This window comes from Vicugna pacos, chromosome 10 (assembly GCF_048564905.1).
Source record: "Vicugna pacos chromosome 10, VicPac4, whole genome shotgun sequence".
Taxonomy (NCBI): Eukaryota; Metazoa; Chordata; class Mammalia; order Artiodactyla; family Camelidae; genus Vicugna; species Vicugna pacos.
Window position 1 is genome coordinate 34,229,927 of NC_132996.1, and position 27,519 is coordinate 34,257,445.

The 27,519-nt window shown below is 52.5% G+C and overlaps 1 protein-coding gene across 2 annotated transcripts in view; it reads right to left on the reverse strand.

Moving 5' to 3' along the window:
• Positions 1–262: 262 nt before the first annotated feature.
• GALNT18 (polypeptide N-acetylgalactosaminyltransferase 18) overlaps positions 263–27,519 on the reverse strand; it is a 307,990-nt gene continuing 280,733 nt past the window's right edge. Inside the window, exons 10-11 of one of the 2 annotated variants that reach the window (XM_072969508.1) lie at positions 13,432–13,599; positions 263–696 (exon numbers count right to left, since the gene is read on the reverse strand). In XM_072969508.1, the coding sequence (XP_072825609.1) occupies positions 550–696; positions 13,432–13,599 (315 nt within the window). In that variant the 3' untranslated portion in view covers positions 263–549. The remainder of the gene's footprint in view (positions 697–13,431; positions 13,600–27,519) is intronic. The other variant, XM_031681195.2, reaches the window with a different exon arrangement.

The window sequence follows — 27,519 nt, forward strand, 5'->3', positions numbered from 1 at the left end:
GGCGCCTGGTGTGGGAGAGGCAAGAGGGAACCTTCTCTCTGGAGGTGGCACCGCAGTCAGGGTGCCCTTCTCGCCGCCCTGGGCCTCCTAGAGAAAGCTGGCAACTTGCACAACAAGCTCCCCCAGTCTGCAGGGGCTTAAAGTCTCCTTTCTCAGGGATATGGAGCAGGGAGGGCCAACAGGTACATCACTTTGGCTACAAGAACCCCAAGTTCAGGGGAGTCAGGCCCGAATCTCCACCGAGCACCAAATGACTGCCAAACCCTTTTCTTAATCAATAGTAGTTTATTGTCAGTTATAAATATTTTTCCACATGTCCCCTATTTACAGTTGCAAAATAGTTTTTGATATGACACCCTCACCCACCATTCAGCATCTTTCTATAAACTCCGTGAAAATTGAATAGGAAATAAAGAGCTCTTTGGGGGGCCCACTAACCTGGTTCCCCAGACTCCAAACAACCCCACACGGACAGCAGGCAACGTTGCAGCAGGTGCTACACAGTAGCAAAGGGCAGGGGGGCAGGGGTGGGGGCCGCTCCCAGCAGGGTCAGGATGCCAGGCTCCTCAGGACGTTGGTGATGCTCCAGTGCTGGCCGGAGCACCTCTGCAGCACCAGCTGGAAGCCGAACTCCGAGTCGCTGTTCTCCTGCAGCTCCAGACAGCGCTTGGACTTGCGGTTCTGGATGGGGCCTCCCTAGGAGCCGGGGTGGAAAGTGAGGTCAGAGGGCGTCGGGAAGCCTCAGGCCTAGTGGCTGGTGGGAACTGTCTGTGTGTGCAGCTGCCTGGGAGCTCTGGGGTCAGCATTCCCACGAAGCCTGAGGCTCCCCGTTCTCAAGGTGCTGCTCTCCTCCCTAAGACTGAACTTGTGCCTCAGTTTTCTTTGTAGAGTCTGAGTTCTCTGCTGGGACAGACACCCCACCCCAGCTTCCGTCTCGCTGACTGGTTTGCTCCTACAGGACCTGCCCTGGTGGCTGGGCCCTGCTCCCCTTAACTGTGGGGCCTGTCCCCCAAATCCTAGTTCCCTAGGACCATCCCATGATTGGCCTGAATTTGAGCATCACGAGAGGCCCAGGACCTCCTGCTCTGAGCGTCCCCATACTGGACCTCTTGAGTCATCAGTGCTGGCCTTCACCAAACCCAGGCTCCTAGATACCGTCTTAAGGCACTGGGCTCCCTTGGCCCTGGACATGCATGGTTTCCCTCCATGCTACTGATGTCCCAGAATGTTCTGCAGCCATAGATACTCGGTTCATGCCCAAAGCCCCTTGAAAGAAGGGGTGTTCTGCTTCCCAATGCAGCCCTACAGCAGCAAAGATAAAACCCCCAAATTTTGTTTTTAGTGAGATCCTTGCAGGCCTTAGACACTCTAGGGCTGCTGGTTGGCACCCGGGCATCAGCTGGACTGTTTGAGTGTCTCAGTTACACCAAAGATGTGTTCAGCTGGGCTTTGGCTTCCCACGCAGGCAGGTTCTTATAAGTGGGCCCCCTGTAGCTTAATGGTACTTGAGTATATGGTGAAAGTCACCTTTTCCCCAGAATATTCTCCTCTGGTGTTTCCCATCTCAGCAATAACCAGGCATCTCTACTGACACCTCTGCCTTCTCCCCAGCATCTGATCAGGTGCTGACTCCTGCCAATCCCACCTCCCTCCTGCCTTATGATTGTCTTCTTATCCTGATCCCATCATACCTGCCCTGATTCGGATCACTGTCCTTTGTCACCTGGACAATGGCATCAGCCTCCTAACTGTCCCCCCTTCCCCCTCCAGAAGCAGGACTCTGCAGTCCACCCACAGCTGCCCCTGTGCCCGTCCCAGTGAACCGCACACTGAGACAGGGGGATGCACACCTCTTCTGTAAGGAAGTCATCCCCTGTCTGCCACTACCATCCCTGTGACGACCACTGAGACTCAGTTCTCACATCTGCCAAAGACACTGACAGTATCTACCACATGCCTGCCACCCACTGATCCCGTGCCCAGGTAGTTATCTGGCAGAACTGTGTGCACCAATTCTGAAACACAATTGTAAAAGCTTCAACCTGGAAACAGTGCAGACGTCCAGCCATAGTAGAATGGATAAATAATGTGGTTATTCACAGAACAGGATGCTACTCAGCATTACAAATGAGCAAACCAGAGCTCCACTCAATAAGGATAAATCTCACAAATATCATGCTGGCAAAAGAAGCCAGACAAAGAATCCATACGCAATTCTACTTAAATATTTCCAAACAGGCAGAATATGACCACAGTGTGAGAGTCGGGAGAGGGGTTACCTTGGGGAAGAGGGAGTGGGAAAATGATGGACAGGAGGCAAAGGCGGGCTTCTTGGGGGGTTGGGAGTGTGCTATTTCCTGACCTGGATGGTAGTTACATAGATATTGGCTTTGTTTGAAATTACTGAGTTGAACATTTATTTTTGTATGTATCTTTGCATGTTCCTTTATGCATATGTGTTTTTCTTCAACTAAAAAAAATTAAAACAAAAATCCAGCTCCTTGAGAAAGGGTTTTGAGTGTGGCTGAAGGAGGCAGGGAGTGGGGAGCTGGGTGGCAGAGTGGGGGTCAGGAGTCTATTTATGTGTGTGGGGGGTGGGGAGGTGTGGGATGCCCAATTTCCCATGTGTGGGAGACATCCCGGGGGCCACAGACCTCCTCAGAAGCACCCGAGTGAGTAAAGCAGCCCCTCCCCCAACACCCCGACCCCAGCATCTCCCGAGCAGAGCAGGGAATCGCGGCTCCCGAGAGCAGAGACAGCAGAACAAAGGAGGACAGAGATGGCTGCTCCTCTGGGGCCCACAGATGCAGCCTGAGAGAAGCCTGCAGGCTCAGGCCCTGAGGGGACAGAGGAAAGGCTGGCCCCCAGTCGAGGGCTCAGAAAGGACCCGGGTGTCCCATGCTGGGGGAGACTTGGAAGGCTGGCCTTCTTGTCCTCACCTGTAAGTAGACCAGCCTCGATGCTTCAGCTCAGCAGGGCCCCCAGGCCCAGGCACCAGCCCTCCGGGCTGAGCACTCTTCCCTGGGCCGCACCGTCTCTGGAGCATTCTCCTCCAATGACTCAAATCCTTGTCTTGGGGGCACCCAGCCAGGCGCCCCAGGCCATGCCCTCTGGTTTCCACACTGGGGGCGGCTCCTGTTTCTCCACCTCCTCCCTTCCCACAGGGACAGCTGAGGCCCAGGTCCCCCAGTTCTGCGCTTTACCAGGGGAAACATTCACAGTTCCTTGTGGGACACTTCGGTAGAATTTTTCCATCCTGGTTGCCCTCCTGTGGACAAACGCCACTTGTTCTGTGTCCCTCAGAACTGACCACGGAGCAGAGGGCCACTACCTCTTTTCCCCAGGATGAGAGGCTCCTTCAACATTGCCCAGGATTCTGCACTTTTGCTGGCCATACCACGCTCCTGAACCCCAATGGGATGACTGCAGAGGCCAGCCCCAAAGCTGTGGTCCACCTTGGGTCCCCACCTGTCCCTCAAAGACTGGACTTGTAAACCGAGAGGCATCACTTGTGACTCTTGCTCTAAGCAAGGCCACCACGTCACTCCACCAGGCCCAGGTTCCTATGGCTCCTGTCTCTATGGTCTGGACGCTTGGCCACTCACACCCAGGATGTGCTGTGTCACTGGTGCTTCTTTAGTGGGCCCGGGGCCAGCCTCCCCTGACCCTCCAACATCCCTGGCAACTCAGTGGTGTGTCCTACCTGTTTTGCTGGAATAGAGCTCAGGCAGTGTGGGAATGAACCAGCCCAGCTCTCTAACCCCCAAAGTCTGCCGGCAATTTGGATGGTGAGACAGAAAGGGGAGAGGGCTGAATTAAGATCCTTTTCTGGTTGCTTTTCTGGCTGTGTGGCCTGGGGCAAGATGCCCCGGCCTTCTGGTTGCATTGTCTCTAGGGCCAGATAATAATTTCTGTCCTGATTACTGGAGGATAAGCTGCAGGACTGATGGGCAACCTCTTTATCAGCTATAAAATAACAAACGGATGTGAGACTATCACAGTATCAGGAGGAGAGCTCTAGAAAAAGTGCACAACAGGCAGAAAGAGGGGCCAGGCCGAGTGCCCCGTCCACTCCGCTGAAGATGCTGACTGCTCAGAAATCCTCACGGCCGGCCGGCTCGGGCCAGGCCTTGCCAACAGCGAAGCTGCTTCACTGACCCCAGACCGCTGAAGCTGGGAGAAATCTGTCCAGAACAGAAGACGCCACAGCCCCCTCCTTTCCCACCAGCCTCTCAGGCACATTGAAAGCCTTCCACGGGGGCACCGTGCCAAGGCCGAGAGAGGGAGAGGGCAGAGGTCTCGGAGAAGTGAAGTGTCCCTTCAGAGACTCGAGTACGACATTTCCCAGGCCCTGCCCTGGCCCAGCCGTGCCCTCGGCTCCCTAGAGACAGGAAGTGCAGCCACCCCGTGGCAGAAACAGCCTGTGTGGCCTCCGGGAAAGATGTGGAAGAAATGGAGTGAGGCCGAGAGCAGGGCTGTGGAGGAGACAACCTCAGTGAGAGTGCCTGGGCCTGTGGTGAGGGTGGAGTATGAGGCCGGGGAGCTCCCTCCCTGGACTCTCAGAGAGGAGAGTCTTCTAGAAGAGAGTGTTAGGGCTGCCTTGGAGGCCTCACTGAGCCGAGCCTTGGTGTGTCTTGAGACGTATCTGGGGTATGGAGAGGGGGCCAGCCCACCCTTTGGTGCTAGAGCCGCACCAGCCATGGCCAGTCTCCCTCCCATCCTCCTCCTGGGACCTCAGCCTCAGTCACTGAACAAACTCTGGGCTCTCACCCTCTCTCTGGGCAAATGGGCAAATTCCATTCACCGAGGTTGCCAAGGAGGCTTCCCTTCCCCCACTCAGTCCCTCCCTGGTGAGCTGCGCACTCCTGGGTTACTGTCTGTACCTCTGTCTGCAGGCTCTGCACCTGAGATCAAAGTATTTAAGGCTTATCTACCACGTCCCCAGCACCGTGTCAGGTGCTTCACACACTCGGTCTCGCAGATTCCTCACTGAGGGGTGCAGATGATAATTATCCCCATTTTGTAGACTTGGAGGCTGAGGCTTGGAGAGGTGGGGTCGCACAGTCAGTCAGTGGTAGAACCAGGCTGGGAGTCCAGGAGTCTGTCCCCTTCACTGTTCCTCCCTAGGATGAGCGGCCAGGCCCGCCCTGCTGTTTATCCATCCCCACGCCGGCCTCAAGGGAGTGGACTTGCCGGAGAGCTGCTGGTGCCCTACTGCCTAGGCTGGGGGAAGGTCATCTGGACGAGCCTCAGGGGCTCTGGGGCACCAGTTGGGTCCAGTTCTTTTGTGTGCTCTCTGCAGACATGATTCATCCATCTATCCATCCATCCAATATATAATGAGTGCCTGCCACGAGCCAGGAACGGTTCCTGGCCTCCGAGCTACATCAGTGACTAAATAAGAGAAGATCTTCGTTTTTGTGTCTTCTAGGAGGGGGAGCAGACAGTAAATTCTACAGTGTTAGAAGGGGCTTGGGCTGGGCACAAAAGTGTAGAGCAGTGCTGCGGACTGACTGTGTCCCCCTTCAAATTCATGTATCGAAGCCCTGATCCCCAGTGTGATGGGAGGTGGGGCCTTTGGGAGGTAGTTAGTCATGAGGGTGGAGCCCGTGTGGTGGGATTAGTGCCCTCAGCAGAAGACACACAGGAGGGTTAATCTCTTTCTTTGTCATGTGAGGACGCAGTGAGAAGGTGGCCATATGAAAACCAGGAGGAGGGCTCTCACCAGACACCAGGTCTGTGGGCACCTTGATCTTGTACTTCCCAGCCTCTAGAACAACTAAATGCTTGTTGGTCAAGCTTCCCTGTCTCTGCTCTTGTTACAGCAGCCTGGATGGAGTCGGACCAGCAGGGTGCGAGGGTTCGGGAGCGGTGGTGAGCAGGAGACAGATGATCCTCACTGAGGAGGTGAGAGCAGGGCAAAGATGTGAGGGAGGAGAGGAGGAGCCCAGGGTGTACCTGGGGGGGGGTCGGGGTAGGAGATGGGGCCCAAGAGGGGAGGGAGGGGCAGGCTGTGTGAACAGACTTAGGCTGTTCATCTGGTGCCAGGACCAACCACTACAGGGTCTGACTGACATGCGCACTGGGTCACTGGCTGCTGTGTGATGCAGAAGAGTGTGGGAGGAAGGAAGGAAGCAAGGCCACCTGTTAGCAGGGTCTTGTCCTCACACATCTCTGGGCTGGATGCAAAGCCCCAGACCAGCCCCGCCCTCAGTGGAGGGCGCAGTTGCTTGGTTTACCAGTCCAGTCATCTAAATTACTCGTGTAATACAACTACAGGATCTGGAAACACACAGTACTTTTAATTAAAGAATTTAAATAAGGGCAATTAAATCTGGCAGGAGAGATGCCACAGCACACAGAGAGCTTAATTAGAACGGAAACCAAGTTAAGTATGGAAGCAGGGTTAAAAAAAAAGAAAGCTGAATGTATACAGTTAAGAAGGCTAATAATAATTCCTAGAGCTGGGTTCCCAGCCCGTAGCCTAGCTCCTTCTCCTTCTGAGCCTCTCTGGAGTGGAGACTAGAAAGGGCATCAGAGGCAGGATGAGAAGAAGCAAGGAACTCTGCCCCCAGCCTTGCCTCTGGCTCTCCCTGGCCGTGACCCTGGCAAGTGGCTAAGGCACCCTGGGCTTCAGTCTTCTCGTTTGCAAAAGGCACTGGAGCACTGTGAGGCGCTCAGACGGGGAGCGCTGACCCTGCGCATGGTGGGGCACGTGGAGTTGTGGTCCATGAGCCCCTTGGGCTGAGGCATCGAGGCGCTGACCCCAGATTGCACAGACATGCACCTCCCCTCCACCTGTGTCCCCAGGTGTGTCTGTGGCAGGTAGAGGTGGGACAGCGAGCACTGGACTGACCTGCCCAGTTCCTCTTGGGGATGTGAGCTGGGTAAATAGATTCAACAGTCCCCGGAGGGCTTGTTAGACCCTAGATCACTGAATCTGCCTTTTTAAGTTCCCGAATGTCATAGCTGCTGGTGGTGCTGGTCCCGGGACCACACTCAAGCAAACCGTTATCCTCTCTCGGGAAAGGCTGGGGCCCGGCTTGTCCCTGGCACTCACCACCCTGAGGTGGAGCATCTGGAGCTGCTGGGCTGAGCTCAGGCTGGTCTCACGTTTGCACTCAAGGTGTTTTCGAGGAGGCTGGGTGCAGATTGAATCCTGTATTCCAAAGACTGCTTATTTCTGCTTCCTGTTCTAATTAATTTTCTGTGGGCAAGTGGCCCAGTGGGTCTTTGACTTTAAGCACAGTGGGCTCGGGAGCTTCCAGGTTACGCAGTTAGCGATTAGTAATCAAATAGTACAAAGCACGGGCGGGATGTTAGTATTCGTTAAAGAAACCCTGAGATTGAGTCTTTTTTGTAGAGTATAGTGGTCTTTCTGTATAATGAATATTCAACACTTGGTTTATTCAAAAAGTGCTTTGGTGTTTGTCCTTCTTAGAGGAGACTCACCTGGGCCTGAGTGAGAGTCCGCCTGGGATTTGCTGTGAGGTCTGTTGGACTGAAAATGGGCTAACGGCAATGTCAAGGGCAAAAGGAAAGGTGAAGTGGGTTATGGAGACAGCAGGACTGCTGGAGGGAGTCTGCGGAGGAAGCAGCCAGTGCACAGACACCTACAGCCGGCTTGGCAGGGAGACGCCTGCCCCAAACTCCCACTGCAGCCAGGCCCTGGTTTTCTAGAGGCAAGACAAAAGCTCCACGGCGTGATGGTTTAAAGCGTGGGCCTGAGAGGCAGAATTCCCAGCTTTGACCTTGGACAAATGACTTAATCTCTCTGGGCCTCAGTTTCCTCATCTGTAGAATGAGGATGATAAAGCACCTGTCAGCAATGTCATGAGGGATAAATAATATTTAGACAGCAGTTACAGTAGTACCTGGCATGTGGTTAGCCTCATATAAATGTTTGAGAAATAAAATTTAAAATCTCACCCAGGTCTGAGTAGTGAGGCCCTGAGCCATCACACCTGGTCCTGACTCCTGCTGTCTGTGGGCCAAGCAGGGGAAGAGGGACATGCTGACTGCCATGAACTGAAAATAACTAAGAAAGCATTCAGGGCCTAAATAAAGCCTTGTCAGTCCCTCAAAACTGGACAGTTCCACACTTGCCCCTCCTATGACGTGAAAATGAAAAGCTGCTTTATTCCAGAGCCATAATGAAACGCCCGATTATAGTCTTTTCTTCTCAGTACAAAAGGTTGGACTTCCTGACAGCGCCTGGGGATGGGAGCAGGAGAAAGTCAAGGCCGCCTCCTCCTTGCATGCTGGGAAATTCTTTGGCAGAATCAGTGGTGCTCCCTGGGGAGTGGACTCTGCAAGTAAGTTCTTTCTTGAGTGGGTTATTCATCTTGCATCAAATTATCAATTGGACCACACGGATCAGAGCCAGTGGTCCCTGGATGGGCAGGCTCGGCTCTGCTCTCAGCCCTCTTCCAGGCAGTCTCCCCAGGCCCTCGAAAATCTCTTCTCTCCTGACCTGAATGGTCCTCTCTCCTGTTATCCTCGATGTCCCCCATTTGGAAATGCATGAGGTCTGCGCATGGGGCAGGGGTGGGAGGACTGCCCATGGGTGGGAACGCTGCCCTATGTGCCCCCGGACTTCTGTATGGACCTTTCCACCAAAGAACCCAACAGCCAACGGGAGTGATGGTCTACTCCAGAGTCTGCGGCAGCATGAAATATGGTCTCAACACCCTGACATTTCATCAAAGCCTCCTTTTTAAAATCAATATTCGCACAAATTGCTACTCCCCTTCATATAGCCTGCATACTTGCTTTAGTAAAAACCATTTCCATCCCCTCTCCCCCAAATCTGAAGTTACAGTAAGAGTAACTTGGAGAGGCCAGGGGCTTCATGCATGTCTGTGTATTGCGGCTGGGATGTGATACCACCTAAATGTGTTCCTGTAGGGATTTTCCGACTAAGCAGGGCCCTTTGAATGTTACGTTCAAATGTCCTTGAAATAGTCTAGTTCAATTAGGTTTTCTCGACGTGCACACACGTGCCAAGGACAGTCACTGAGAGAAGGGTTTCTTCATCTTTGGGCCTCCTACTAACCAAGCTCGAGACCTGGTATGCAGGATATTGGTGTTAATTGGGAATTTTTAAAAGGACTCCTTCATTTGATCGGCAGCACCCTGGGTGTCTTCTGTTGTAGGCTTTCTGTTAGGTCCCGGAGACGCTGGAAGGGTAAGATACAACCCTGCCCTCCAGTCTGTTGGCTGATGGGAGAGAGAATCACAGATGAGCAACTCCGTGGAGTGGGGCAAGGATGCTCCTCATACCAGGAGTCCAGCTTATCTTCAAGTTCACGGTGCTTTCTAGAAAGGCTTCCAGGTGAAAAAAGCCCTTCTCAGGGCATGCTGTCTAACTTCAGGAGCTTCGAATGACAGGATTTCGGGGTTGGCGAGCCCTTAAAACCATCCAGTCTGACTCCACTTAGAGCTGAAGCACCTTTGATGGCTGGTGCAGTGGTCCTCTGAGCCCGCCCCTTCCTTGACTGGCCAACCTCATGGCCAGACATCTCTGACCAGGAGAAAACTGCTCTGTGAGTTGTCCTTGAATCTCTCCCCAGCTGGTCCTCCCTCAGAGCCACATAGGACAAGCCTGCTTTCTTTTGCCTAGAGAAGCCCTTCAGATATTTGAAGGCAGAGATCAGGTACTCCTGAGGTCTTTCTGGGCAAACAGTCTCCGTTCCTTCAACTACGCACTCAAATAGATGGACTTTAAGGAAGTTAGACCTTAGAAGACATCATAATAGCCTTCCTCAGGCACGAATCTTTTCAATAATATCTTGGAGAGAAGACTCCGGTATTTGCATAACCATTCAAAGTAAGGGGGACGAGGGGATGGTGAGGTGGGTGGGCATTTCTTCACCACTGAGAGGCAGTCTATTGCTTTGCTTGACAGATGACCTGCCCCAAAGTTCTCCTCTGCAGTGACCTGACAGCTGCTTCCTCCCTCTCCTCCCATTGGTCCGGGGGTCATTGACTAATTGCCTCTTTCACTAACACAAATCCCAGAATCCCCACCCCCACCCCTCTCAGTATGCATGGTACTTGGGGAAGATTAACGTTTTATACTTAATGCATATGAATTTATAATCCCAGTACATAGTTTAGGAAACTCTTTAATCCTGGAGGGGTCACAAATCAGAAGACTCATGAAGGAACAACTACCACTTGTAACATTAATGAAGTCCCATCATGTGTTGACGTAGGAAATGGATGCCCACTGACTTCTTCAAACCCAGAGTCTGGGGTGGTCCTGGCTTCATAATCTCCCCTCACAGCTACCTCCATTTAATCTGTCACTACTTCCAATAGACTGCTGAAATGTCTCTCAAAGTCCTCCCCAACAGCTGCCTGGCCCCACAGACCTAGGGCAACCCAGTTCATCCCTTTTCTCACAGGGAATGATGGGACAGGCCTCTACTTTCTCCCCTGTCTTCAATCCACCTTGCACTCTGCTGCTGGAAGGATTCAGACCCCACCATAGTAATCCACTGATATATATGCTTTTTCATTATAGGTTAGTACAAGCTGTTGAATATGCTGTACACCAGAAACTAACACAATGCTGTAAATCAACTGTACTTCAATTAAAAAATAAAACAATTAAAAAATAAAAATTCTACACCTTAAAAAAAAGAACCTCCCTCAGTTCCTCCCTTTGCCTTTAAGTTGAAGTCCAGACTCCTTGGTACAACTTTCAACAATCATTATCTGCCCTAAACTGACTCATGTCTGATCTCTCTCATGCCCTTTTCAACAGTCTAAATTCCACCCATATCGACACAGAATTTCTATTCCTTGTACGTGCTCTGCTTTTTCTTGCCTTTGCCCGTGAGGAACCTCTACATGGGATGTTCTCCCTTTCTACGCCTGGGAACTACCCTACAACTTTCAAGATCCAGATCAAACAGGCCTTGAATGTGAAGCTATCCCTGAGTTGTGTAGACAGAGCCCATCACCCTGGACTCCTGGAACATGATACCCCCTCCCCTCATGTCTGCTGTCATCCTTCAGTTTTGTTATGTGTTTACATTCCCATGAGCTCCTCCAGGGCAGAGGCCCTGTCTGATTCATATCTGCAGCCCTCCTGCCCAACCCCTGTGCTCAATAAATGTTTGATGAACGACTGAAGGAAAGAATGTTCATCATTGGAAAATTGCTCATCAGAGCCCTGTACATCAGCGTTGCCAAGAGATGTTTTCATCAAATGTGGTTTCTCAGTGTCAGTATCGGATGCTGTTCTGGTTCATCCCATAAAGCACTGGAAATTCAGAAGAGCTTGCAGGGGTGAGAGGAAAGGCATTTTATTTGTTAAACAGAAAATCAGGCTAGGAGATGGAACACTGAGATATGCAAATGCCTATGTTCTTTGTAGGAGACTCTGAGAGAATCGTACTAGATTATTTTGAAATTAATTCAGCCTGAGTGTCTGTGGCGTTTAAATGCAGCCCTCAGGAGAGTAAATAATGCAGAATGTGAAACTGAAAAGGAGATTTGAAACGCACCAGTAAAATCTTTCAGCCCAACTTCTGCACTAGCACATTTTAGTTAGTAGGAGCCCCATGTAATTTGCAAAGATTAAAACCTGTTGCAAGAAAATTAGCCCAAGCAATGACTTTAAATCATTTAAGAGGCTCCCAGCTCTCTGGCCTCATCAACAGTAGCTCCTAACCAGTGAGGGCTTGGGGACAGATTCCAGGTCGCTTGATAAATATTGATCATTTTGCATTCAATTTCAAAAATGTCACCTACATTAATTTTTAAATACCAAGCAAGAGTGGCTGCTCTGGGTTTGCAAATTAGGAATTTAAAAATATTACTTCCAAACAGTTCCCCTTGGTAGAAGGATCAAAGAGGCCACTGTCAGAGCAATCTGGGAGTTTTAATTCAATATACATGTAAGGAACTGGAAACTGCCCAGTCCCCAGGGCTCCCCATGCCCACGTGGCCTGCTTTGTTGGTCACTGGGTCCCTTCAGGCAGGGATTGTGCAGGCTGCTTGTTTAAAGCCATATGCTGAGAAAAATGAATGAAGCAGCTGGATTTAGGAGGAATGTTCCTTGACCTGCCCTGGTCAGGGATGGGCAGATGACGTGAGGACCAGCCAGGGGCACCCAGGCACCTGGATCCGGGCATGTGTGGGAAGGCTGCCTGTCTGCGAGGGCTGGAAAGGAGTCAGGTGTACCTGTGTGTGGGGCTAGGAAGTCAGAGCAGCCTGGGTTTGGATTCAGCCAGCCTGTTTGAACTCTAGCTCCATGGCTCCCCCAACCATGTGATCTTGGCCAGATGACCTAATCTCATTTTTTCATCTTTGAAATGGAGCTGCTACGCTTATTAACATCAAACTGCAGGAGGCTGGACACAGGGGCCAAAGCCCCACAGACAGACGGAGCTCTGTTCCCCTGGTGATTCTGAAGCTCCTGGGAGGAACGAGGCCTCTGAAGGGACCAGGGAGTCTATTTTAGTTCAGGAGCACTCATATCTGGTGACACAAAGTCCTCAGAGTGGCAGGTTCTTGGTTGGGCTGTGATCTCCGGGGGCTATTCCAGGACAGCCCGGGTCCTCTCCCTCTCCCTCTCCCAGTGTGCTCGTCCATTACAGGACTCCCAGCCACGCCTGTCCACCTGCCTGGCGCACTCCACCAAACACTGGGCTCCTTGGGGCAGCCCCTGACCCTGCCTTGAGAGGAGATTCTGGTGGCCAGGCCAGGAAGGGTCATGGAGACCCCAGGGTCACATAGAAGAAGGAAGAAACGGCTAAACTTTCAAACTGCATTTCAGCCTCCTGGTATCTCTTCTTCTTGCCTCTCTCCCCTCTTCTAGGATCTCACCTTCCCACTCAGCCCCAAGATTCCAGCCACTAGGGGCTTTCCAAATCCCAGACCTAAACGCATCAGTCCCGTTGCGCAGCTTCACCTCCCACAGGCCCAGTTGCCCTCCAGGCTCATCTCCTGCTATGCCCCACCATGCCCTCATCCAGCCACACCCGACTGTCCGCAGCTTCCCGCACGTGAACCGGGTGTGATGCCCCACAGCCTGCACACGTGCTGCTGTTCCCACCCCCTGGAATGCCCTTCACTACTTCTATCTGGAGCAGACTCCTATGCCTACCTCAAGGGCCACATTACATACCATCTCCTCTAAAGAGCCACCAGCCCTGCCCCAACCCGCCGGCACCACCTTCCTACACGGTGTCACTCAGCCCCTAGAAGCAAGCTGAACTCAGGGGCACGACAGGCCTGGCTGAAGGCAGCAGACAGTGGCCTGATGTAAGCCCTGCACAGGCCCTCTAGAAGGTCCCCGTCTCACCAGCCACGTCAGCCCCACTCCCCATGGCCACAGGCTGCCGCCCCGCCCAGGCCCCGGCCCTCTCCCCGACGCCCTGTCCCCCGTGCCGCTGCTGCTCCGGGGCCGGGGGCTGCTACCTGAGAGAACTGCCAGTGCAGCTTCATCCTCTTGGCTTTGGCGTAGCTGCACTCGATGAGCCGTGGCCGGCTGTTGACGTCCACCAGACACCGGTTGTCGTCGTCATCGACCGTGGGGCTCAGGATGCCCACGTGGATCTGCTGACTGCTCGTGTAGTACACGTTCTGGGGGTGGAGGGAGAATGAGGTCAAACGCTAAGGACTAGTGAGGTGGGGAGGGTCCGAGGGGCTTCCCCCAGGGCAGCTGGTAAAGACCCCACAAGCCAGCAACCTGCAAATGATTTTCCACTGCAATAGACGCTAGAGACCCTTTTACATTATGATTCAGTACAGCATCTGGTCCACATGTACAACTGAAACAAAATGTTCAGGAAAGCAAACTTAGCCTTCCAATACGCAATGCACTCAATTTTCTATTTTATTCTTTCTTTGAAAAACATTGGTCACAACCTTTTAAATAGATCTCACCACCCACAGTTTAAAAAACACTGCTTGAATCCATTATTTGCAGGCTTGCTGACTTCTTTCCTCCATAAATATTCTGTGCAAGATACCATGCTTGGCTGGTAGCTAAAGAGCAGAAGACCCAGGCCACGCCTTAGGGAGCGCAGAGTCTTACGAGACGAGACGGGAGATGTGTTACAGATAATTTCCATCCCTGTGAAGACTGTGTAGAGCAGGAGTTGGCAACTTTTTCTTAAAGGGCCAGATGGCAAATATCTGGGGCTTTGCAGTGTGTTGCGAGGTCCCCAAGTCCACCCCCGGGTTCGAGGATGGGCTAGGACTCATGAGACTCAGCCAATAGTTGCACTCACAGCTATGGTATATCACAGAGAAAGATTACAAATCAAATCAGCAAAGGGAAAAGGCACGTGAGGCAAAGTCTGGAGGAAACCAGGCGCCAGCTTCCAAGGGTCCTCTCCCACCAGACACAGAGAACACACAGGCTTCCCCAGGATGGAGCTGAGATGACGCTTGTGAAGGGTTACCTACCAGGGAAGCTCTTAGAGACTCAGCACCCAGTCTTTTTATTGGGTGCTGGTCACGTAATGGGCCTCTGGCTAGCACATACCCAGATCCCAGACTTCCAGGAGGAAAGCCGGTGTACAGCACAAACCATATTATTTGTATAATCAGTTTGGTCACAGTGAGCCTCTCTTACCCTCTGTGGGAATTGTGGGAACCTTCTTGAAATCCAGGTTCCCAGATGCTAGTCAAGGGCTGACCTTGTAAGCAGGTCTTTCAAAGGAGAGCAATCAGGCTGCTGTTCTTTTGTTTTGTTTTTTTTTTGCACAGAGGGTCAGTCTGAAAACTCAACTCTGTGGTTGTAGTGCAAATGCACAGACAATACAAAAATGAATGACTATGTCCCATTAACAGTTTATTTACAAAGATCGGGGCTGGTTCTGGTCTAGAGGAAAGCCATAGGACCCTTGGACTTCAGAGTTTTCAGTTACTTCCCCCAGCCTCAAACAGTGGTTCCCAACAAGGGCTCTGAGTGGCCAGTCACAGGGTCTGTGAGCTCTTGTCCTCTGTTACCAAAGAAATTAACACCCCCACCTATGATTTGGTCGCAGGGGCAAATCAAGATTTCTCTGCTTTAGGTTAGAACTCAGGGCAGGTCTTGTTATCTTGATCTATTCAAAACCTCTCACTGGTAAGTATTTTTGATTAATTCCAAATGGTAAAAGGAAGTACTTCTTGCTTTTGTAAAAGAGGATGGTTGACAAGGACTTCTAAAACATGGGTGCAGGGCATAAAAGGGACTGTGCAGTGAGTAAGGCAGTGCAGGGGAGGATGGTAAATAAGGGTGGTCCTTTGGGGGCACATGCTCTCTGACCCTCAGAAGTCCAGGGAAGGGTCAGAGAGGCAGGCACCCTTTGGACATAAGAAGAACTCCAGGCCAGGGTATTGGTCAAGGGAGAGGAATCCAGGGAGGATGTAATAAAGGCAGGATAATGGTGTGGGTATGGGGTAAGGGAGCCACAGGGATAGTATAGTTCCCTGGGATAGTAGCATGGAGCTGCTACCACCACTGGGCCCAAAGAGATGAGGAGAGAGCAGGTACCAGAACCTGTAAGAGCAAAGTTATGTAGAGAGTGTTGAGTTGCGAATAGCTTCAGGGATGGAGAGGGTTGGGGGTGGTGGTGAGTGGTGGTTAATAAATGTCCTGACATCACCCTCCCTTCACTCCATTCTTCTGCTGGGTCAGCCCACTGGAGGAACCCAGCTAGAAGCCAGAGAACATGGGAGCCCATGGAAACATTCCATTAAGTCAGCCTCACAGGGTAGAAGGAAAAGGATGGAGAGTGGATCTCGAGAGGCAAATGGAAGACTCATTACAGTTGGGATCTGCTCTCCAAGGTAATCTTACAAGTTACCAGGTTTGGTAAATCCATGGAAACGGACAGCAAAACTACTCAGGTGGCTGATTCTTCCCATAAAAGAGGTGAAGGATCATAGTGACCAAGGTTCTGAGCAAAGGCCAAATAAGGAATGCTTGGCTTCAGTGTGGAAATGTGACCAGAACACAGAGGCAAGGGGAGCCTATTCAATACGTAAATTGGGTAAGAAGCAGGCTTTTCATCAGAATCTTAAAACTGTCAAGTGTGTGCCTTGGATTTCCAGTTCTCTACCAAGGAAAGCTGATGACTGCTGTGGATTCCAGTTTAATGGCATTAAAAAAGAATTTGATGACTGGTATGATTTAGGAAATTAAATAGATGCAGACAGACAGCTCATCCATCCATCCATCCATCCATTCATCATCCAAAGACAAGTACTCTCTTAAGTTAGGTTCTGAGGATACAGAGATGAGAAAGCCATGGTTCCCTGTCCTGGACGATCCAACAGCCAAGTTGGGGAAACTAACATATCAGGAAATATTGGTGCTAGAAACTCGCCACCTCCAGAAAGCCTTCCCTGAGCCTCTCTGCAAAGATGCACAGCTGCCTATGTGCCTTTGGGTTGAACGCACCATGCTCTCTCCCCAAGACAGAGTGTAGCTCTCAGGCACCCGGCGTGCCAGGACCTGGATTTCCTGAGGCTCCAGAGTGTGAGCTGCCAGACAAGGAGAGCCAGGGAGCCAGTCACTGCCACCCGTTCCTTCATGCCTGTCAGCGGGGCCTGGCTCGCACCACCAGGGTTGGCTCCTTAGACACAAGCGGCTGCCCAGGTAACAGCCGAAATCAGTTTTATTCACTTAGCTGCTCTGAAGTGGTCGGGGGAGATGCTGAGAGACATGTGCACTTACTGGTACAGCTGTCATCAGAGCTGCTGATTGCTCCAAAGTCTGGGAAAACCATAATAAGGACAGACAGTTGTTTGTTTGTTATTTAAAAAGCAAACAACAAAGTGCATCTTGGATGGGGTATCCACGAAGCCGTTCAGATCACAGGGAGAGAGGAGCCTCTTAAGTTGTCACTTGGACACCTCAGAAGCCTAGCCAGTGGTGGCTTGAATAAGTGGCCTGAGCACAAAAGAGGGAAACAGTTTTATACAAGACACCCTACTTTTAGTGCCTGCAGGCCCAGCTATGCTTTCTGAACAATGGGGAACCTGGAGGTTTAACAAGAAACAACTGAGAATTGTGGTTCACACTAGTGGGCAGTTTTGCCCATCAGAATACATTTGGCAACGTCTGGAGACATTTTCGGTTGCCAGGATGGGGTTGGGGGAAGGCTGCTACTGGTATCTAGTGGGTAGAGGTCAGGGATGCCACTTAACACCCTACAACCTGCAGGACAGTCCCTCACAGCAAACAATTATCCAGTCCCAAAGGTCAAGAGTGCTGCCATTGAGAACGCTTGCCTTGGACTGTTACTGATGCAAGCTGAAACATTTTTAGCTCTTACTGTGGGCCAGACATGAAGTTACTTTATCCCAGCGAATCCTAATAACAACTCTATGAAGCAGGTGGTACCATTATCCCCATCCTGTGGATGAGAAAACTGAGGCACAAAGAGATTAAGACCATGTCCAAAGTTGCACAGCTGGAGAACAGTAGCTGAGATTTAAAATGAGGCGGTCTGACAGCAGAGCTACACCTGTGACCGCTCGCCTCACTCGCCTCCCTCCCTATGATCACTCCAGCTCCAGGGGCCAGGCCGGAGGGGGAGAGGCTGGCTTGGAAGCTTCTGCTGGGATCCCTGTGAGCCGTGAGGGGGCCCGGAATAAGGGAGCAGCCGAGGGCCGGAGGAGCCTTAACTAATAGGCCTGTGATACGAGATGGGACGAAGGGCTAAGGCGGCAACACCCCTCCAGTAACTCACATCAGAGGTGGAAGGCGAGCTGTTACGCCATTTGTGGATGTTTTACAAACCCCTGGGGCACAGAAGTGACACCCCTGGCCCCTCAGCCCTCCTTGGCTGCAAGCAATTGCTTCAGCTCACTCTCCTCTCAGCCCCCACGGCCCAGCAGGGCGACAAACCCACTCCTGGCGTTTCATTCTGGTGCTTGAGAGAGAGAACACTCACCAGCGAGGTAAAAGGAAAAACCGTCAGTATCTCAGGCTCACGGCAGGGCTTTTCCTCTCCCCAGGCCGGGGTTCAGGAGTGAGGACTAGCAGCTGAGCTGGACAGCCAGCCGGGGAGCCCCAAGTGCCCCCGGCTGCACACTCCCATCCTCGGGGCCGCGGAGCCACGGCTGGGCAAAGACCCCCAGGCTGGAGGCTCCCCTCGGTCCGGTCCATCATCTCCCGGACGAGCAAGGCCCCCTGCCCTGCAGGAGGCAGGCAGGCTCCCGGCCCGGTGCGCTTCTCCACCTGGGAGGCTGGGAGGTGGGGCCTGCCTCTGTCAGAGACCGAGGTAGTGCCTTCCACAGGCCCCAGCCCTCACTGCATCCAGCATCGCCTCACTGACAAACAGCGACTGGGGGGTGGAAGCACTTCAGGAAGGGAAGAGTGAGAAGGCAACAAACATTTTATAGACCTTCCACACCGGTGCTCACCTTCAGCTGTGAGGATGAAGAAACTGAGGCTAAGAGGGTTTTAGAGACCTTGCCAGGTACACGGGCAGCTGCTCTCTCCCTCCCAGACGAGGGGAGGTTCCAGGGAAGGCTGAGATCTTGGAAGTTTGGGGTCTTCATCCCACAACTGGGGCCAAGCAGCCCAGGTGGTCCTCCACTCAGCCTGACAAGAACTGGGGCACCACCTCCCGGCAGCCCCAAACCCTCGGCTCAGGCAGAGGAGCAAGGCTCCCGGGGGCCGGCCAGAGCTCATCCCTCAGAACCAGCGAGGGAACTACCAGGTCATTCCCACCAGATTGTTCACACCGAGACCCAGGGGCTCCAAGGAGGGGTCTCGGGGGCTCCGGTGGGTGGGGTTCTAGGGCCCCCCGCCCACCCCAACCTGTGCAGATCTTTTTTGGTCTTCCTTTTATTTGGCCTTCACATAGCATTTCACTTGAACAAAAGGTTATGAAGAACTTACAAAACAGTTTGAAAACCACTGCTCTGAGGCACGAGGCCTTTGTCCAGAAGGAGGGACACTAACGCCTAGTAAGCCTTCATCAGCTTAAACCCCACCAACTGGAATCTGTGAACATTTGGGTGGGTAGCTTTACCTTCCTGTCTCCACCTCCCTCAGACCCCCCAGGCCCTCCGTTCTTTAATACGGCCGATTTACACATTTTTCAACCATTCAGTCCCCTCTTCTACCCAGACTCCTGTACCAACATCTTGGCCTCTACGGGAATTCTAGGACCCTCCCCAGGCTGAGCAGAGGCTGAGATAAGGGAATCGTGCGGTGGGCAGGGGGAGAGGGGAGGAGAGCCACCCAGCAAATCAGGAACGTGGAGCAAGATGGGGTTGGTTCAGTTACCTAATCACACATTTCCAAGGTACAACGGAAGTGCCAGCTTTCTTTCAAACAACGGCGTGTGGATTTTGAGCGGGTTTATTTCCTCCATTACACCGTGTTTCCTTGGCAACACTGCGGGCCTACTGAGTAAGAGCCCTTGAAAAATGAGGTATAGTGGAGACAGAGGCACCAAGTTTCAGGAGATGGCACGGCACTGGTGGTATTTGGCTAAATCCTTCCTCGGCCTGGAGCGTGGTGAGGGGTGGAAGGGGGAGAACCCTAGGGGAATACTCTTTACAGAGAGAAAACAACTATTCTCAGCATGCTGTTAGGGGACAAGTGATCCAGGGTGAAGTGGGGTCTCTGTGGTCATTTCTTTGGATGCTTGGAGGGGATCTGTACCCTAGGGGATTGTTGCAGCCCAACCAAGAATCAAGACCTCAGCTCTCTGCAGGGGTGGGAATCACACTAGGGGAGTGACACAGTTGAGGGGTTGAAAATCACACCTAATGGGGTGATTACACAGGGTTAAAATGGTGGGGGTGGGGGGAAGTTGGCAAAGATCACTGATGGGAGAACCAACCTGTGGGCTAAAGGGTGGGCTTCCTGGAGGCGGGGGTGTGCACTGGGAGAGGAGAAAGATCTGTGAGCAGATGAAATGGGAGAGGACAGAGGAATCAAAGGGACACAGTCCTAAATGCAGGCAAGCTCAGGCAGTGCTCGCCTTGGCTGCTTGTTAGAATCACCTGAGGAGCTTCAAAAACTAAATCAGTCTTGGGGGCGGGGCCTGGGCATGGGGATTTAGCCCAGGTGATTCCAGGTGGATTCAAGGTAGAAAACTGGGTGTATCAAGGGGAGCGGAGGAAATGCAGGGACAGCATCCGCTACTGCCAGGCTTCTGAGCCTTCCTCTCATCGCGGCGGGGCAGGCACGATCCAGCTACGGGGCATTGTTGTAAGACTCTGAGGAAGGCGGCTGAGGGGCTAGGAAACACCACTGCTCTGGACAGTGGTTCTCAAAGGGCGGCGCCAGCACCACCTGGGAGCTTGTTAGGAATGTACATTTCTGAGCCCAGCCCCAGAGCTGCAAAATCAGAAACTCTCGAGGGCAGAACTTGGGAATCCGTGTCTCCCCGAGCCCTCCAGGCAAGTCCGATGTACGAACGTTTGAGAGCCGCTGGTCCAGGAGAAAGGTGGCTTGGTCGGCTTCCAAGCCAGGTGACCTGGGTCTCCCCTCGGCACACCCACCCTCACTCCCTAGCTGGGAGCCACTCGGAGCCTCGATTCCCTGACCTGTAAAATGCAGTTGTGAGGATTAAAATCCTGGGCGCCCTTAGTCTGACCACAGGGACTACAGGGCAGGAACAGGACAGGCAGGGGCAGAGGGTGAGGAGACACCCAGTGGTGGGGGGAGCTGCTGGTCCAGCCGCCCTGACTCAGTGGCCCTCATCCCTGTGGCCCCCTCCCTGAGCCTGCCCTGCCAGTGGGCCTGAGGGGAAGGATTCATGGAAACAGCAGGCAGGGAGCGGACATGATGGGGGCAGGGGGAGAAGGAGCAGAGCCTTACTTTATTAAATTTCAATTTTGAGTGGTGACGGTGACATCCGCCATGTGGGCTAGAAATGGGCTGTCTGTCCTATTTACCAAGAATGAGCTGCTGGCCCCGCCACGGACAGGACAGGCTGATTTAAGGGTTTGGTTACTGGTCATTAACCCCTTGACCCAGAGGTTAGTTACTGTGCTGAGGACTGTGGGGCACTGATGCTAAATCAGGAATGAAGGCGAGTTATTTCCAAAATGATCTTATATTCACTAAGCATGGAACCAGGGGCATCTAGGGAACAGAAACACTTAGAAACATTCTGTCTGCCCTAACCATGAAGGGCAGACACGTGCAAAGCAAGGTGCCTAGCTCAGACTCCCCACAGTGAGCTTGTTTCCCTGGGGCAGCTAAGCACAGGAACCCCCAGCCCAGGTCTGCAGCTGGCAGCCAGCCCCTAGTCAGCAGTCCATCCAGTTTAATTCAGCAAACACTCCTTCATGCCCCCGAGGGCGTGGGCCTGAGCTAGGGACCGGGAAGCAGAGAGGAGCCACGCAGGGCTTCCCTCAGGAGCGCTCAGCCTGCGGGGGAGACAGCCATGCTGAAAAGTCTGGAAAGAACAGCCTCCTCAGCGCAGACCAGGAGCAGGCTGGCAGAGCTGGGGGGACGAACTCTCCCCGGGGCTGGCCCGGGGAGGGAGGAGATCTGAGATCAGCCTGGGAGGAGAGCAGTTTGCCCAGATAACTGACAAGGGCAGGGGACCTCGGGCAGAGGAAGAGGATAAGCAAAGTCACAGAGGCTCGGCACTGCATGGCCAGTCAGGGAAGATGGGGCTGGAGAAGCAGCTTGGGAGCTGCAGAGTTTGGACCGCACCTTGCTGGTCATGGGGAGCTGGGACCTCCGATTAACCAGCACTCCTTTTGTCAGCACATCTGAGGGGTCCTCAGAGTCTTCTGAGTCAAAGACATTCCAGGGGCCTGGAAGTGAGCTGGGGTTAGAGGTGACTCCGGCCGCTTGGCAGGCCTGCCTGGAAGAGCACGGCCATGGGCCTGCAGGGCAGCTGGGAGAGGAGTCGAGCTTTGGGCAGAGGTGTGGTCTCCGGATGTAAGACTGAGCAGAAAAGTCAAAGGTATGATTTCTGCCTCCCACTGTGCACCTGAAGCGGGCAGCCGGGGAAGCAGCCGTGGGCACTACTGCCGGGCTCGGAAAGCCTGACTTGGATGCCTAGTGCGTGTTTTCCTGTTTCTCTCCAGGCCTTGTGCCCGCAGCATGGGTGTCATCGCTCTCCCACTGCCTGCGGGTTGTGTGCGGCCCAGCCAGCCCCAGCAGCAGCCCTCATCCCCCGCCTTGCGCTGTCTTCTCTCCCTGTGACTGCTGGTGTCTCCTGGGCCCACTACGTCCCTGTGAGAGCCTCTGCCTCAGGAGAAGGACAGGTAACAGGGGTCACCCTGGGCTTCCCACAGGGAAACCAGTGAGAGTCCAGAGACAGAGCAGAAATGACGGCTACAGGGTTCTTGATGCTGAGGGTTTTCTTTGCTTTCTTGTGACAGCATCTTGCCTCACCCTGGCCATATGGGCAGGCCTGTCCCACAGGCTGGCCAATCAGAGCGCCCTGTTGCCTTGGCCCAGGATTGGTTCCAGGATGGGCATGTGACCCAGTCTGGGCCAATAAGAGTCCTCCCTGGGTGTGTGTGTGTGTGTGTGTGTGTGTGTGTGTGTGTGTTTCAAAAACAAAAACAAAAACAACTGTTTTTGTTTGTTTGGGTTTTGGGGATGGGGGAGATAATTAGGTTTATTTATTTATTTATTCTTTAATGGAGGCAAATGGATTGAACCCAGGATCTTGGGCATGCTAAGCACACACTCTACCACTGAGCTATACCCTCTCCCCAGGCCCCAATTTTGGAAGGTGCTGCTCCAAACCCTTCCTAGCTGTGTCTGCTCGTCTACCACAAGCTCCCTCTACTCCCTGACAAACAGCTAAGATGAGGCACACGATGTGCACTGAGAAAGATGCACCCTGACATTCCTCTTTTCAAAACACAACAGTCTGCTGACTCTGCATCCGCCTGTGACTGTCAGTGCACGCTCCTAATGCCTCTAACAGATGGATTCCCTGCCCTGTCCCTCGGGGCCGCCCCGGTGCTTCCCTCCAGACTCAGCCGACACGTCCCAGCATCGTTTGTGTCAGACTCGACCACGTGTCTTTAACCAATGGAACGTGAGCAGGAGAGATGCATGTCGTTTCCAATCAGAAGCCTTAAGAGGAAGCAGGTGATCTGCCACATCTCATTTTGCTTTCTGCCACTGGACTGGTCGTGTCCCAGAGGCGGGGCTGCTCCTTTGGCCCCAGAAAAAGGTGAGGTGACCCAGGGCAGCAGCTGAAGGCTGGTGACCACGTAGCATAAGCAAGAAATAAGCATTTCTTGTTGTAAGGCCCTGCGATGTGGGGATCATCAGCCTAAGCTGAATGATAAAGAAATCCATTCTAGATGAAACAGTGCCGCCAAACCCTAACAGATGAGACATTGACACGGGGGCCAGAAAATGGGTGGTGAGGAGCCATCCCTGTGACCTCTTTTATGCAGCAGCAGTGAAACACTTGGCAAGACTGCTGCCTGCAATAAGTTGGCAGACAGAAAACATGGCAAATGAGCTCGTGCTTTCGATGACAAGCACGCCTTTGTTACTGTCGGCTGCTTTTGACAAGCGCTGCAAGAGGAAGATAAGGTCAGGAAAGATCTGGACCTGTAGCATGACCGAGAAATGTCTGTTATTGGAAGCCACTTGGATTTTGAGGTCACTCGTTACTAAAGCATAACAAAGCCTGAACTGGCTGACACACGCATTCTGCTATGCTCACTCACCAAACAGTCATGCACAAACAGAATCACAACATGTGATGCACGATCTTAAAGCAAAGTAAAGCGGGCTTGTAAAGTATATACCGAGGGGGCTTCATCTAGCAGGGGAGAGGAAAGAGGTTGATTTAAGAAAGACTGACAGGATTCACCTCCCCACTCTCATTGCTCATTAGCTGTGTGACTGTGGACAGTTTACCTGGCCATTCATTCTTTCAGTTTACTCATCTGTAAAAGCAGGAGATGATAGCGGTACCCACTGCGTAGAGCTGATGGGGGATTATATGGACTTTGTGCTGGGTAATGTCAGTGCTTAGTAGCGCTCTTGTCACGTCAGTCTCTCCCCGTCAGACTCCAAGTTCCCCAAGGGCAGGGGCCATGCTCGTCTTGCTCACCGTTGTGTCTCTATTATCCAACCCAGTGCTTGACATGTAACATATACTCCAAACATATAGGTGTTTAAATATATGTGTAACTAAACTATTCCAGGGACATTGAACTCTATCCAGGCTCCCCACCTGGTTCCTATTTCATATCTCTTACTCTAAGAGTCCACTAAGCTTCTCTCTGCTTAGTTTTGGCCAGTACCTTGGACAACCCCACCCCCAACATGGCCTTGTGGATTAATAGTTTGGATACAATAGGATGCCCTCTCCAGGATGAGATTTCCAATATTTGCCCCCAGGACACAGTCTGCGCCAGGCCTAACCCTCATCTGGTCCCTGAGAGCAGTAAGGGGCTTAGTCCCTTGCGGGCACACCACAACTGTTACCCTGCACTGAAACAAGAAGAGCTTAGAATGTTCCCAGGGTGTGTGTGTGTGTGTGTGTGTGTGTGTGTTTAACAGAGTTTTTTTTAACATACAGTCAATAGCAATCTGGACTCAGCCGTAATCTCAGGGACCAGGAAGATGAAGGAAAGAGGAAAGCAGTAAAACCTGTGGGTTAAGATCCAGCAGGGAGAAATTATCCCAGAAAAATGGACTTCGTGTGGATGAAATACTGGTGCCTGATTTTAATTTGCAAATAGAAATCTTTTTTAGCTCTTACTTCACCTGCTCCAACCCCATCCCCAATCCCATCTCCCTCTTCCCCAGGAAGAGTATAACCTGATTTACTAGAGAAAAAAGGTCCAGCTCATGTCTTTAGCGGATGTCACAGACCCGGGATAGCAATGCCAGATGGACTGCACTGTGACAGAGAAAGTGCTAGGAGACTGAGGCCATTCTTTTGGGGATGCCTTTCCTTCCATCCCACAAGATAGGTGCTCAATAAATGTTTTTTGGATGAAGGAGTGAATAAATGAAGGAGTGAACAAATGAAATCATACAAAGTGAACCTGATAGGAAATTGTGATATAAAAATAGCCAGAGATTTCCCCCATCCTTGCATGCAAACCACATTGCAATGTGACTTTCTAGCTACTCCTTTCAAAGATGGAGTCTATTTCTCTGCTCGCTGAATCTGGGCTTGGCCGTGTGACTTCTTAGGCCAATGACAAAATTTCCACAGCGAACATAATGCAAGGAGAGACCAGAAAAGCACTCGTGTACTTGCGCGTGCCCTTTCTTGCTGCTCTTAGAAATCCCTGTCACCACCATCAGGTGAAGCAGCCTGGGTTAGCCTGTTGGATGATGAAACACACATGGTCCAGATGCCCCCTCACTCCAGCTGACATCAGCCCACCTCTGCAGGCTGACCCAACTAGCCGACCAGCTATTGGCGGCAGTTGCCTGACTGAGCCCAGCTGAGACCACCAGAAGAAAGGGCCAGCGCAGCCCAGCTCAAACTACTGGCCCCCAGAATCTTGAGCTAAATAAACACGTGTCTTTAGCCACTGAATCTTGGGGCAGTTCGCTATGTGGCCAAGGTGTACTGATACAGGGAGCTCCTTTCACAGGGGTGTCAGGGATGCTAAGTGTTTTACAAGCATACTTACTTAATCCTCAAAATAACCCTGGATAAGTGGGGGTGTTATTACCTGCACTTTTAGGTGAAGAAACAATCAGATAGAGGTCAATAAATGGACAGCAAGTGGCAGAGCTGGGAACCGAACTCAGGCCACTGGTTCCAAAGCCCAGCTCTCAACCACTGACACCCGCTTCTTCCTAAAGAAAGAAAGGAAGGTTTGATGCCACCCCTTTCTACCTGCGCTCCCCTCTCCTGAAGCACTCCTCCCGCTCTGCTTTTGCTCCACACATCCATCGCTCCCTTTAAGGCCCAGGGCAGCTCCTGCTCCAGGAAGGCTTCCCTGACCTCTCAAGTTTGCCAAGACACAGCCCTCTTTTCTCCCGAACCCTTCCCCTGGCAGAGTGGAGCCTCCATGGAGCCCTGCTGATCCTGGACTGAAAGCAGCGTGACATGTCGGGGACAGAGTTCAGTTGCCGTGAGGATGGAGAGACTGTCGGGAGTGGGTGCTCTGTCCTGAGCACAAAAGCCGGGGACCAAGGGTGACTGCAGTGGCCGCAGGAAAGGGGCTGTGGGTCCCCCAGTCTGATTCCTCCTACCCTCCCAGTTCCTATGGGGCCTGAGTATGTACCTGAGATTTAATTTTTGTGGTCTTCTTGGGGCTTTCTCCCCCTCTCTCACCCTGATACGCTCGGGGCTTCTTTCCCTGGTTGGTCTTCCCTTGTCTGCCTCAGTTGGAGTCCTCTGAAAACACCTATCAAAATCCCAGTGTCTTTCAAGGCCAGCCCTTTCCAACTAGAAGGGCCTTTGCCTGTCTGTGCAGTCAGGCCACTCAAGATGGCTGTTCTCCTGCTCTCTGTACATCCCCTGCTCAGCCAGCCCTGCTTCACTCACATGCCTATCAAATCCTCTTAATTATAGGGTTTAATTAGCCTCTGGTAACTGATGAGCTACGTGATGTCTAATCCCCTATGAACAGTAGCCTCCTCCTCCAGCTGTAGCAAAGACCGCTGCCGTGTCCTGCCGCTGTCTGCTGCACAGGGTGGGGTGTCACTCCAGGACCCTTTGTGCAAGGTCCCCCTGTCCAGTAAACCACTGATATCTCTGTCACTGTCTTTGGCCTTTTGCTTTGGTCTCGAGGCTGGGCACCGCCAAGGATTGCAGGCCTGCGGGGCGCAGCCCAACACTGTCCTGACCCAAGTGGCTCTTCCTGGAGGACACCGCCACTCCTGTGGGCTCTCGGACCTGCTGGTTCTCTCATCAGGCATACGAGATGGAGCTGACACTCTCCTCTCCCCACAGTGCTCCTTCCACACCTCAGCTTCCCACCCTGGTGTAAAAACACCTCCTCCTTAAGCATCAGACATCAGGCACCACCACACTCCGCCCGCTTCGTTCTCATCAGGTGCTTCCCAGGTAGCCCGCCGCATCCATCCAGGTCTCTGGCATCAGGCTCACAGCTTCCTCTACATCCCACCAGCAAGACTTCAGAGTCTCAATCAGTGAGTGACCCAACCTGCACCGTGGCCTCAGTTCCAGGGAGGGCCTCCCACACCCAAACCCCAGCTCTCAGTGCCTGAACTGCGGTACCCCTGAAATCTTAATCTTGATTACTCCGTCTCTTACTTCCTGAATGCCTGCTCATCAGCCTAACTGAGACCTTAGGAATAAAAACCTGCTTTTCCTTCCTCTCCCACCTGGCCTTTCCAGGTCCCTAGAAAGGCTATTCCTGCAGTCACTCCCTTCCCAGCACCTTCAGATCTTTAATTCTTCATCCTTTCTGCCTTTCACACCCTGTAAATCCCACCTCTGCAGCCTCATTCACCTTCTCCACACCTGTTCCCTGGATGGGGAGCTTTCTGGAACTCCAAGAAGAATCACAGAACTGGGCAAGTTAGACCCATCACAAGCTCCTGGTTTTCAACTTCAAGAGGGCCCCCAGCCCTACCTGGTATTCCCTCTGGGGGTGCCTGCCCAGCCT